Below are 15137 nucleotides of genomic sequence, written 5' to 3'. Positions count from 1 at the left end.
AATTTTTGAATTTTTTTTTTTTTTTTATTTCTAAGTCCCCCGCCAAACCCTACAACTTTTACTCGAATCATTAGTTATTTTGTCATATAAAATACAAATTAAATCTTCGTTAAAAAATAATAATTTATATTCCTTCACTGTAACTTAAATAAATATCTAAATGTAAAGTATTAGAAATCATCAATATTATATATTTGGTATCGGAATCAACCAGAAGGAACATTGGTGAAGCACGTCGTTCGCCATATTGTCCAACGCATACAAATCATTGCTCATTTGGATCTTCATATCAAGAAAATATATATTGTCAGTATTTTTATATTAATCATTATCTTAAGATTATTGTATAATAATTCAACATTTTGTTTTAAGTTTAGGGAATATTATTTTATATAAATAATAGTAATAGGTATATTAATCTTGTGAATGAAAAATACTTGCATATGCATATATATATATTATATATGTACACAATATGAACTTTACTTCGCCTAACAAATGCAAGCATATACAATAAATACAAATAAAGTACTTGTATATTAATATATACAACTGCATCAATATATATAATAATAAATAAATAAATATATAAATACTCGTATTTAAATTCATCTATACTACAGAACGCCTGATGGTAACGGTTACCGACCGATTACCAAGGCGCTGCAAGGCGCAATGCAGAATGGCAGAAAATGGATTCCTGCCCAGATCCGTTACCAGATCTCACGTCTGAATTCTATGTTTTTTCCTTTTACTCCATACTCAACCCGCACCTAAAGATGTTTACACATCAATAATTTCGGTACAAAATAGTACAAAATCGACGCTTCTAATGAGTATCCTAGATAATTCTTATAGGACTTATGCAGGCTAGGTTTACGCACCTAGAAAAAAACGTAAGCAATGTTACATTTTTTTATTTTAATTATTATTATTTCTTACTTCAGTCCTTTTTGTTCCCTCATCCGTAGACCTATTTCCAAGAAATTTTATGGAAATAATAATAATTAAAAAAAGATCTGGTAACGTTTGTTGGGGCGTGTGGCCAGCGTTACCGTTGAAAATTAAAAATTTTTAATACTCCGGCTAGGGCCATGTTAAATTTTATCTGTTAAATGATTTTTGAAAGTAACAATACAATAATAGTACATTTTTTTTTAATTTTCTCAAAATCAATTTTTTTTTTTACTCAAATTACGTAGAGTTAAGGCAAGCTATAATTTTTGTTAGAATCAACGGAATGACTTTAAATTGAACTCAAAAAACATGGTTTTCAAAATTCTATCGCTCCTCAAGGGGTTTATCCTGATTCCAATGGTCAATTTTTTTCTATTTTTGAAAAAAAAATTACGAAAATAATAATAATAATAATAATAATAATAATAATAATAATATATTCACTGTGTTGAAAATGACTTCGTAGTAATTATTTTACGTGAGATCTATAGTTAATACAAATTTTTTATTCGATATAAACCTTGATATTTTTATTCGAAAATTTTGTTGAGGACTTCAAATCAGAAAATATCTTTTGAAATAAATACTCGAAGACGAATGAACTTCGTTACTTCTGAAGTGTTTTTTGGACCCTGCTACGTCTATCTGTCAGACCTCCCACACTGTGCAGTTTCAAACCAAATTTCAACGCGAGCGCAGTACAGAGTCGTAATCATATACAGACGACTAACGTGACGACCGGCATACTTAGAATTCACATTCTATCTTCAACGTCTTGGTTTATTAGTGTGTCTTGGGGAACTTTTTTTTTTCTTCACAATTAAAAATTGACTTCACAAAATACTATTTATCAGAGTTCAATTTTTTCTTACGCGCGAATATGTATGTATATATTTAAAAAACACGAATCAATATCTAACCGAGTCATAGTAAGAAGTCTGCAAAAGAATGAAAAAAGAAAGCAAACAAGAAAAAGATTAGTACATCAAATTGAACGAGTGATTTTTATCTTTTTGTGATTATTTTTAGTGAGTGCCTGGATAAGAGTGTATTGAGTTTTTTGCACCAGATCATCGAAAAAAGCTTTGACAATGAAGCGTCAATCGTCGCAGGATGGATCAAAGTTGCAAGAATCAATGCAATATCAACGAGTTCATCATCATCAATATCATCACCATAGTTCCCGACATATGGTGCACCAGGAAATCATCGGCCAGGAGAGAGGTCTGTTTTATGAATGACACAGGCAGAATATATATTTTCCCAATATGAAAACAGAAAATTTTTTTAACAAACGTTAATTTTGCTGAACGTTTTTATTCTAATGAAATTTTCACAGTCCTTATAAATTTGCCCTGTTTCAAGACATCGATTTTGCGAGTGACTTATTTTTTGTTCTGGAAATAGAGTGATTAACCATGCATTATTTTATTATATTCCATTTTTGTATAAATTGCGAATTTAATCAAATTTTTTTATTATTTATAGACAACAATAGATCATTTTTTTTTAAATCATCATTTTGCCTTATTAACTATTACTAATGTGTCTTCAATGAAAAGATATCAATATTTAATAAATAAACTGGTAATTAAACATTATACAATTTACAAAAAATTAGATACATGCCAAATTATTTTCTTAATTTTATCTTAAGATACGTCAGACGTTGAAATTCTAATATTCGTAGCACAACCAACGAGTAGGCGAGAATCGTTTTTCGTAGAGTGTTACTCCTAAAATGGCAGTCAGTAATTTGATATCCTCTTCAACAAAAATAGTCTCATAGTCTGACGTTTCTTCCCTCTCTTGCGCTATTCAGAAGACGATGATCGCCAGTTTGTATTTACTGATTTTGTATACAGTGTCTGGTGTTGACGTGAAAGAAAAAAATCATAGTTGAATACGATATGGCGTCAAATATATATGTTATCATTTGTATATATAGCAAAGAGCTGCCCGGGAATGTTCGATTCATACTCTTTCCTCAGATCCCAAATAGCAATTATGACTTGTTAAAATCAAACCGGGTCATAATAATTAACGCAAGTCTTCCAAAACTATTCTATGCAAAAGACTAGAAATTATCAAGATTTATGCAAATTCTATTTTCTTCTGTGACATAGAACTAGTTTCAATTTTCATATCAGAGATTTCCGAGTCAAAAAATGGAGTCATTGCCAATGATACACAGGCATATGTAACAAAGAGACTTTATGAGAGACTTTATGAGAGACTTTATTTTCTAAATATCTGGGTTCATATTGAAGATATCTGAAGAAAACAATGCCCTTAATATGAGCCCAGATAAATAGAAAATAAACTCAGTATTACTTGATACCGTTGTTACACATGTCTTTGTCTTGAAACTGAATCATGACGCATTTTTGACATTACCATTTAAGATTGAAAACTATATTCATTGCAAGATACAATTCATAGTGACAGCTTGTATTAGGTCTAGTTACTGCTCTACGATGTTCACTACTACAAATACTACAATGACTCGCCACCACTTCATTTTTCTGCACGTTAATTACCACAACAATATTAATTAATATATTATAATTTTAGTATATCAATTATTCATTCTTAAAATAATATATAGTGTATTCATATAGTATATTTATTAGGATGAACGAAAATAATTATTTGAACCTGATTAATAGTCATAATAATTTTTATTGATATGATATATTATATAATTTATCTTCATATGAACTCATATGATTTATCTATAAACATGAGAATAAACTAATCTTTATTGATTTTTATTAGAATAAAATAAGGCTTACAAATAAATGGCTCAAAGTCATTTCAAGTAAGAATATGAAAAATTAAGTCCTGACTGGACAGAATATAGCTGAAGTATGTTGTCAGATACAGTTATGGAATTATAAAGTTGAAAAATATTTTTTTACTATACATTCTTTCAGTATCATGGCATTTTTTTTCTACTTGTAACAGTGTATATTATATGAAAGAAAAATACTCTTTTTTCCTTCAGGCATATTGCATATTAAATGTTTAGAAATAACTATAAAATCAGAATTTTTTTTTTTAAGAATTGAGAAACGTAGAAATTAATAATAAAGGCTATTTGAAAATCCGGGGATAAAAAATTGAAAAGTTATCTATATATCTGAAGTTTCAACGAGAAATAATCTGCAGCTATAATAAAAAGTGACTGAAAAATTGAAACAATATACTGAGATGGTATTTAAACCACAAATAATCGAAAAAAGTACAAGATTAACAACTTTGTTTTCGATGATAAATAAATGTTGCTATGAGAAATTAAACGAACTATGGGGGCATTTTTTTATCGATCATGGCACACGTCAAGTGTGAGTCAATCTTCTGATACCGAATTAAAGAGATGTATGATAGATGTATACATATTTAGGCTATATCTAGTATATGTTTCAGAAGGGTCAGTGCTAAGCTGACTAAAAATTTTGACAGATATGGGAAATGAAATTGTGGATACCTTATAATTGTACAATAACATTAATATGGGCTTTTAAATTTAGTTATGTCAGGTGGAATTCAGTTATATAGGTGACATTGCTTGCGTCAGAAACTGAGATATAACGTTCACCAGATTGAAACTTGATCATTCACTTGTAAATTAATCCATACCTGGAGGACACAACTTTCTTGAAAAAGAATTCCAACATTGTTGTAGTTTTTTTTGTACCATGGTTGCATTATCATATAAAGTTTTATTATTCATCATGAGAATCATAATAAAAACTAATGTATATGAAAAATTGACAAATAAAATTTTTAAGTATTTAACTTCCTCGTTTTCTTTCGTGTTTAAAACTCCAAAAACTTCGTTTTTTTCAATTACCATCCCCATTCAGTCCTTATATGATTAATTCAATTTGATATATGTTCTGTCAAACCCATAAACGATTTAATCCTGTTATTACAGTTTGTAAATTACGTTTTCCTAGTAATAGTATCCACTGTATATTTATTTTGTGATTACATTAATTTCTAGAAAAAAGAGTGTGGTCTTTTTTTCTTATCTATATACACATCACAAAGAAAAATGGGCAGCAAATAATGTTGTTGAAGCTTGCGGAAAAATTATTGTGGATTACACAAAAATCTAGTAGGTCCATGGCTGGTTGGTGAACGAAGGGTCAGCGTGTTCGTAGATAGCCCACCCTATGCTACGGCCTCACTACCAAGATTTTACCTTTTTTTTTTTTTCACTAAAGAAATAATCATATAATAGTTTTTTTTTTGGTAAACATGTATAAATAAATAATATATACTTTATATATATTCTATATCTTTTTTATCTCTTTTCCATTTGAGTCGAAATTGATATATAAACGAGATTTAAACGAAATATACTCGAGATATAAACAAGATATAATTTTTCTACGTGGGCAAAATTTGTCTATAAATGACAAAAAAAATGCTATGAACTGTACTCAAATTTGAAAACCAATACAATGGACTAGAAACTATACCAAATGCTCGTAACATCTGCATAGGATTACTAAACCTACAGTATAATATTCAGCATTGAATATAATGTTTTCCCACTAGGTTCCCACGTTTTCACGGTCACTCGGTAATGAATAATTATATTTTCAAGAAAAGACTCTTAGCTTAATTTCAAACTTACTTACTTACTTACTTCAAGACTCTTAGTTGAAAGACAGTAGCATAAGCATGGGGTTGGAAAAATTTATGCAGACTACAGTAAAAATTTAGATGTAAAGTAAGAAAAATGACTATAGTCAGTACTCTAAAACTCAATCGTCAAACGGTGAAAAACTGTATATACTTCAACCTAAATTAATTTTTAAAAATACTAAGTGGCTAAAAAAAAAAGCAATTGGGTTTTATTAAACTACTTATATAGATCAATATTTGAAACTTTTTCGATTATGAAAAGTGATTGTTCAAGTTCTATCATTGCCTTATGAGATAGATCAGAAACTCTTTCTGTAACCTAAATATTAAAAATCATAATATTTTAAGGTTGATTCCGAATATCTGAATTTCTGATAGACTTTCGATTTTTTTGGCTTATTTTCTAAATGAAATAATTATCTATATTGTGAATTTTTTTGAATTTTTTCTTGTTTGCTTTTTTCGAGATATTTACTGTCAAAGTTGACAACTTTAACACACAAGGTATACGCGTTACCTCATGTTTTTACGAATAACTTTTTTTTGTGTTGATTCAAAACTGTACATTTACTATCAGATTGTAGCCCTGGACAAGACAAAATTTTGATAATTATTTCAATTTTTTCTTCTTTTTCTTTTAAAAAATATTTAACTTTTAAAATTCTAAACTTTGCTAAATGCGCGGCACACAGACATGAACACAAGCATGGTTTTGGCGTACGACGTAAACTTTGTTTGCTAGTGTGTTGCCGCGCACACACATACTACTAAAGAACTTGGTTTTTTCATCAGTGGCGCCACAAAAATTTCAGGATACGGGGAATAAAAAATAGCGTTATTAATATACGGGCCCTTTGTGGCATAAATATTGGTACGGCGATGGGACTTGGAATCAACCTTAATCAACTTGGATCCTATTGTTTCTTCTACAAACCATGAGTTTCTAAAATATTCTTTTATACATTCTCAAATATACCAGTTATCACAACATTAATTCCATGAATGTATTTTCATACTTGTACAGAATATCTTTTGTGACTAATATCCACGGAGAAAAAAGCACACCGAATGTGATAGCTTTTTATTCAGTTTTAAAGAAAAATAATAGGAGAAGTAGTCGCGAAATGGCTCGTAAATGCATGAAATATATTATGTGATTAATATGGAAGGAATTTATAATCGATCTATGAAAACATATATAAAACATTAAATCTGAAATGTATATCAAAAACGGATTTTCGCTGGTTAAAAATGATGATAGATGCACGCAAAAAAATTATTATTATTATTATTATTATTATTATTATTATTATTATTATTATTATTATTATTATTATTATTATTATTATTATTATTATTATTATTATTATTATTATTATTATTATTATTATTATTATTATTATTATTATTATTATTATTATTATTATTATTATTATTATTATTATTATTGTATTATTATTATTATTATTATTATTATTATTATTATTATTATTATTATTATTATTATTATTATTATTATTATTATTATTATTATTATTACATTATTATTATATTATTATTATTATTATTATTATTATTATTATTATTATTATTATTATTATTATTATTATTATTATTATTATTATTATTATTATTATTATTATTATTATTATTATTATTATTATTATTATTATTATTATTATTATTATTATTATTATTATTATTATTATTATTATTATTATTATTATTATTATTATTATTATTATTATTATTATTATTATTATTATTATTATTATTATTATTATTATTATTATTATTGTTATTATTATTATTATTATTATTATTATTATTATTATTATTATTATTATTATTATTATTATTATTATTATTATTATTATTATTATTATTATTATTATTATTATTATTATTATTATTATTATTATTATTATTATTATTATTATTATTATTATTATTATTATTATTATTATTATTATTATTATTATAGGACAAGCAGTAGCTAAGGAAAAGATGTAGCTGAGGAATTATTGTGGCCAAAAAAATTATATTCTAATGAAACATTAATTCTTTAGCAACATTTTTTTCGTAGCTACTACTTGTTCTTGGTCTCTTTTATTGTTTTGATAGATGAATTACATGTGATTTTCTTTCTAAAAAATAAAAATGTCCAAGTAAAAGCAGTAGCTAATGAGAAGATGTAGCTAAGAAATTATGGTGGGCAGAAAAATTATGTTTTAAGCAACATTAATTCCCTAGCTGCATCTTTTCCTTAGCTACTGCTTTTTCTGAGACATTTGCATTTTCTAAAAATAAAACTACATGTATTTTATTTATTAAATAGATGAAAAATACCAAGGACAAGCAGTAGCTAAGAAAATAATGTAGCTAAGGAATCAATGTGGCCTGAAGAATTATGTTTAAGCCTTAATGTTACATGTAACTTTATTTTAAAAAAATAAAAATGTCTCAGGTAAAGCAGTAGCTAAGGAAAAGATGTAGCTAAGGAATTACGGTGGCCAGAAAAATTATGTTTTAAGCAATATTAATTCCTTAGCTACATTCTTTCATTAGCTTGTTCTTTTCCTTGGACATTTCTGATTTCTAAGAAAAAATTACAATCGTTTCGACGTCGAATAACATTTACTTTTAATGTCGAATAACGTTACTTTTTGACGTCAAAACAAGCTTGAATCGAGTTTGAATCGTGTTAGAAAATAAAATACAAAAAAAGCTTATAAATTTACTATTATTATTGTTTTTATTATCATATGTTTGTTTAATATAACTAATACTATTGATTTTTTAGTATAATCAGGACACCCGGTAGGGTTTCGTCTCAATTTTAGAAAGAAAAAAATATATAGAACTCACGCGAACTGTCTTACAGGGTATAAGTATTTTAAGTTTGCGCTCTGTGACGTCATAATTTCTAATTTATCAATTTTTAGGTTAATTATTGGCCGAAAAAAAAAAATAAAAATAGTTTTACTATATATATATCGATGGCCCTCTTTTTAATAAGCCTACTTTCGATTTTTTCCAATAACTAATAAAAAAGATATCAACATCAGTAAAAGCCAAGAACAAAGTCTTATTAAAAAATAAATTTCTCAGGTAAATGTCCTCGTTACCCCCACTCTCGAGACGTTTCATGTCGTACATACGGAGATATGCATGTATGCATGGTTATCGATTATTTTCTTGTGAGTGTGTGTGCCGTACAATGTTATTCTTTTTTTTTTTTAATTTTTCCTTAGCTACATATAAGTATATAATATATTATATATATATACATGTTTCAATTTTCGATTTATTTATATGGAAGAAGATTTGTTATTTCTTATATATAATTAATATCGATATTATTTCATCATTCACGGTTAAATTATAATATGTAGAAGAATTGTACAGGTTCGTGAACCTGGCCTGCATAAGTCTTAAAAAAATCATCTAGAATACTCATTAGAAGTGTCTTAATTTGAGAATTTAATTATTGAGGATACAAATTCTAATTTTATCAATACAAATTATCCTACGTTCTGCTCTCTAAAATAAAATAAAAATTATTCAAAAATATTGATTTTCAAAGGCGCCATGCGATTGTTAATCAAACATTTTTATTAACAATTCCATGGTGCCCCGAAAAACCAATATTTTTAAATAATTCATTTTTTATTTTAAAGAGCAGAACGTAAGGTAACTTGTACCGATAAGAGCAGGATTAGTACCTCAATAATTAAAGCAGAAGATATTCAATTGTTAATTAACATTTTGGAGTAAATAATTTTTTTTTGGTTGTTATTTTTGAGGTACAAATTCCGGGCTTGGTGGTACAAATTAGTACAAATTATTCGGCGTCTGTAGCAATTTTTTTTTCCCCCTGAGTGATCTAGAAAAAAAATCAATTTTCAACCCTTTCAACACCCTTTAATTTTGAGGTACAAATAAAAACAGTTGCGGTCATAAATAGTACAAATTAAGACGTATCTAATGAGTATTCTAGATAATTTTTTTAGGGTTTATGCAGGCCAGGTTCACGCACCAGAATTGTACAAATAAAATTCTTTACATTCTCTCTCACGAATTTTTATAAATTATTATTAGTTAAACAAAATGAGTGAAATAAAAACAAAACATAAATTTACAATCGATGTCACTGAAAGCCTCAATTTTAGATGAGCTGTTTATTTTTTTATCATGACTTTAATAATCAAAAGAAGTGAAATATAAAATAAAATGGCAAAATTTTGAAGTATAAAGTTGAATAATTTGCTGGATTTCAAAAAATAAAAAAAAAAAAAATTTGGCGCTTTTTCACGATAACGCTTGCGATACATGTTAATAATATTATAATAAAAAGCACCTAATTTTTTTTTTTTCTTCTTTTGATTATTAAAGTTATGATAAAAAAATAAACAGCTCATCTAAAATTGAGGCTTTCAGTGACATCAATTGTAAATTTACGTTTTGTTTTTATAATATCTATTATCTAAATATTTTTGGGTATCTTTTATTATCTGCCTCGTTCCAACCTCCGCTCAACCTCGTTGCGACGTCGAATATTGTAACATTTCTACATAGAATCGAGCTTGACTTCGACATTGAATCGAGCGTCAAGCCGAAATGATATGACAACCCGTTTAGAAATCGCCAAGACTCACAACACGGCCATGCATTGGCCCATCAATGGCAACCAATGATTGGTAGCCAGGCACGGGCCATTCGTAAGTCATCCTTGGTAAATGACTGGCCCATTGTTTTATTGCCAATTTATGTTTTTGATCTATGGCCAAGTCTTGGCTGACTCTGAGATGGCCATTGATTGGCAATAATGCATGGACCAAGCCTTGGCTAATCTTTAGATGGTCGATGGTTGGCAACAACGTATGGGCCAAGCCTGACTGACTCTTCAATGGCCACTGCTTGGTTGCCAATCATTGGTCAACTTTAAATAGTGTAGTAATAGTGTAGTAATCTTTATTCAAAAAAATATTAAAAATTTATTATTGAAAAAACTTTGGACCAATTTTGACATCTAAAAATATTATCAAAGTATAACGTTTATGATATGGCTTTGTCTAAAAACGGATATGCATAAATAATATTCTGTTCCTATTTTTCAATGAAAAAACAAACAATTACAAAAATCACTTGAATTTCAAAGTGAAGTGATTGATGAAGAATTTGCTGGTGGTAAATGTGATAATATATCAAGTTTACTCTGTCATTTCAGATTGTGTGTGAACTTTAAAAGAAAAAAAAGACATGGTAACGTATGTTGGGGCTGGTGGCCCTCGTTACCCATTGAAAATTACTGTTCTGATCTAAAAGATGAATAAATTAATTTAAACAAATTATGAATCAATTTAAAACAAAAAACGATCTAAATAAGACAAAAGTTGCTAAAATTGAGTGACCATTAATTTAATTTAATGGGTAAGTCGTTTAACTTGAGGAAATTATCGATTAATTTGAAAAAATTATGAATCAATTCAAAGCAGAGAAGTGGTCCAATCAAGACAAAAGTTTCTAAAATTAAGTCACATTTCGTTTAATTTAATGGGTAAGTCGTTTAATTTGAGGAAGTTATAGATTAAATTAATTGAAAATTGTTTTTATTTTTGATTAAAAGAAAAACAAATAAAAAAAAGAATATATTTTTATTTTTTTTTTTTCAGGACTTATTAATTTTACACTTAAAAAATTAATTGTAGTTTTTTTTTTTTTTTCTACCCTAACCGAGCATCGAACTTCTGTTTTTATTTTTTTTTTGTTGACAATTATTTAGACAAACGGAAAAAATAAAAATATAAAAAAAAATTTTTTTTTTTTAAATTTCTCCCGACGCGTATCGGTTTTAGGGGGAAAAGGGTGGCTCAAATCGCAAAAATGATGAACATGAAAAAGGAGGCTCCCGATGTAAGGAAAATTTTGATATTATTATTTTTTTTTTATTTTAATTTCAAAAAAAAGTTATTAATTATTGATCCCGAAGAATTTTTTTTTTTTTAAATTTCTCGCGACGCGTATCGGTTTTGGGGGGAAAAGGGTGGCTTAAATCACGAAAATGATAGGCATGAAAAAGAAGGCTCCCGATGTAAGGAAAATTTTGATGCTTGAAAAAATTCCTCCAGGATCAATAACTAATAACTTTTTTTCAAATAAAAATAAAAAAAAAATAATAATATCAAAATTTCCTTTTTTCATGTCTATAATTTTCGCGATTTGAGTTACCCTTTTCCCCCTAAAACCGATACCCGTGGCGAGAAATTTAAAAAAAAAAAAAAAAATTTTATATTTTTATTTTTTCCGTTTGTCCAAATAATTGTTAAAAAAAAAAAATAAATACGTGATAATTAACTAATTTGTTTATAAATTTATTTATTTAAAATTGCAAATAATTATAAAAAAAATTTTTTTTTTTTTTTTTCGCTAATTTCTGTTCTTTTTTTATAATAAATTAAGCATTTTCATCGAAAAAATTATTTAATTATTATTAAAAATCATTTAAACAATTTGAAATATAAAATATTGTTAAATGAAAAAAGATTTTATTTTATATTATATTATTTTAGTTACGATTATTGAACTCAAAGCATCGAATTCCCCCTACTAATGGACCGATGAAAGAGAGAACGCGACCCCAATTTATGCGCGATGAAATTTCCCCTCGATTCAAAATAAACGTCCCACTCCGCATTTTCTATCGCGATTTCCTCCCAACCCCTTCTAGTTACGTTAAAATTTCCTAATATTTGAATTTAGGTTTTTTTTTTCTCTATATTTTTTATCTAAACTATTTTTATGTAAACCCAATAACCACCGCGATATCCCCAAAAAACACCTTACTTATTTTTTTTCAACCGTTTAAAAATTGTTTTAACCCTTTTTATACCGGCCATTCAATTTCCCTATAGTTTCCGACATCTATCATATTATTTTTTTAAATCAAAAAAAAAAAACGGAAACCTGGACCTTTATTTCCTGGACTACATGGTTATCTTAATTTGTCAGATATAATAAAATTATAGTTTTTAAATAATTTTATGGTTTATTAATAATAAAATTATTCAAAAATAAATTTTTATGTTCATTGTTTTTTTTTTTCAAAAAATATTGGAGATAGCAGAAAAAACCTACTATGCGGGCGATAGAGTTTTTTGAGACGCAAAATATGAGCCTATTACGGAGTCTCTATTCCAATCCTATTTTGAGTTATTCAATATCTAATTTTTTTATATTTGTTCAAAACCGTTATAACTTTTGGGATAATAAAGATAGAGACATCGAAGTAGGCTCGAATGAAAGTTCTCACAAAGCTCTATCATATAGAATACGGGTTTATTTTGTATCTCCAATAGTTTCTGAGACAAAAAATTCAATATCCGTTTTTTTTTTGAAGTGAAACTTCTTTTCGCAGGGTAGTGAAAAAAAAATCAGTGTGTCGGCCATGTAACGCTCGGAGCAAGCGAACGCTCGGGCGCAACCGAATGCTCAGACCGAGCGAACGCTCGGACCGAGCAAGCATTTGCCCATATAACTAATAAGAGTGAGTGAGTGAGTGGCTACGAGCGAAAAAAGAGATATGCTTTGAATGAATGTGTGTGTGCGTTGCCAATAGTGTAGCTGATCGGTTCGCAGCGCTTATGAAAATAATGAATCAAAAAATTATAAATGAATACTCAATTGAAAATTATTATTAGTATATTTATGTTATTGATATTATTATTATGGATATAATGAATACCAATGATATTATTACTATTATTAAATTGATATTATAATTCTTCATAATATTATTGAAATTATTATTATTTATAATGATATTATTGATATCTATAACGATAGTATAAATAAAAATAACAACAATAATTTCAATAACATCATCGATATTAATAATATCAAAATAATATTAGTAATAATATCAATGGTATGAATCATATTAATAATAATAATAATATCGATATAATATTGATAATGATAAGATCAATACTGACATTAATATTCAAGTATAAATATTAATAATTATTAGTATTTATATTTCAAATATTATTATTATAAATGTTATTATTAATATAATTAATATCATTTATATTATGACTATAGTCATTCCTAATTCCTAATTCCTATTCCTAATTTATAATGTTATCAAAATTATTATTGACATTTGTATTCTGTATAATATTATTGAAATAATTGTTATTAATAATATTATTAATATATATTAATTCATGGTATGCATAATAATAACAATAATAATTTCAATAATATATCATCGATAATAATAAAATCATTGATATTAATATTATAAATATCGATATATATTAATAATAATAATAAAAATAATAATAGTACTGTTAATAATATTCAAATATAAATATTAGTAATTATTAGTATTTATATTTCAAATATTATTATTATAGATATTGTTATTAATATCAATAAGATTGTTAATAATTGATTATATTATTGAAATTATTGTTATTATTATCATTTATATATATTCATAGTATAAATAATAATAATAATAACGATAATTATATGAATAATAATAATATTGATAATAATTTTAATAATATCAATGGTATTAATAATAATAATAATATCAATAACGATATAATATTGATAATATTATCAATATTTATAGTTTGGATATTATCGCAATATGATCGATATTGTTATTATAAATATCATATTGATATCATCATTTATACTATAATAGGGTTCTTCGATTCTTAGAAAAGGAATCGATTTTCAAGAATCGAATTTGTAAGAATCGGGAAGCCGATATATCGCCACAAAAAGTACTTGATTCATAAAGAATCGATTAAGAAATCGTGTTTTTATAATTATTTTTTTATTAATTTTTTAAATCATACATTATTTTTTATGTATACACAATATCAATAGAAAAAAAAACGAATGAAATTGAATGAAAAATATGATGTTGAAAAAGAGAATATTATAAATATTAGTAATAAATAATTAAATATTATTATTATTCATTAAATATTAAATATTAAATAATATTCATATTTATATTAGTATTTATTATTTAATATTAATATTTATTATTTATATGAGAACTGTCATAGGCCAATCCCCAATCATCAAGTGTCAACGAACTTTGTTGTTTCTTTCTAATTTTTTTTCTTTTTTTATTTTATATTGAAAAATAGTTTAAAATAAATACAAATGATGGCCTAGGTTTATAAAACCTAAAACAATGCGCTTTGTAAGGGAGAAAAACAAGACCGATTCTTTTGGCGATATTCGGTGAAAAAGAATCGTGAATCGATTAATCGGCTCTGAAAAGAATCGGATACTTGTACTCGATATGAATCGATCCAGTACTCGAGTACTTAAAAAATCGCCGAAAATCAAAGACCCCTACACTACAAACATTATCAATATTATTAATATCATCAATAATATCATCATTTATTAATTGATTGTCAATATTATTAAAGTCGTTACGAATATTTTGACGAACTGCGAAAGAAGTTTCACTTCCCTCGCGCGTA

The 15137-nt window shown here is 26.3% G+C and overlaps 1 protein-coding gene across 2 annotated transcripts in view; it reads left to right on the top strand.

Moving 5' to 3' along the window:
* The first annotated feature begins 1634 nt into the window (after positions 1-1634).
* LOC122849083 (titin) overlaps positions 1635-15137 on the top strand; it is a 59610-nt gene continuing 46107 nt past the window's right edge. Inside the window, exons 1-2 of one of the 2 annotated variants that reach the window (XM_044147652.1) lie at positions 1648-1839; positions 1987-2181. In XM_044147652.1, the coding sequence (XP_044003587.1) occupies positions 2049-2181 (133 nt within the window). In that variant the 5' untranslated portion in view covers positions 1648-1839; positions 1987-2048. Of the gene's footprint in view, positions 2182-15137 lie in introns of both variants that reach the window. The other variant, XM_044147653.1, reaches the window with a different exon arrangement.

The sequence above is a fragment of the Aphidius gifuensis genome, linkage group LG2 (genome assembly GCF_014905175.1).
Source record: "Aphidius gifuensis isolate YNYX2018 linkage group LG2, ASM1490517v1, whole genome shotgun sequence".
NCBI lineage: Eukaryota > Metazoa > Arthropoda > Insecta > Hymenoptera > Braconidae > Aphidius > Aphidius gifuensis.
This window is presented reverse-complemented; position numbering and strand designations above follow the sequence as displayed.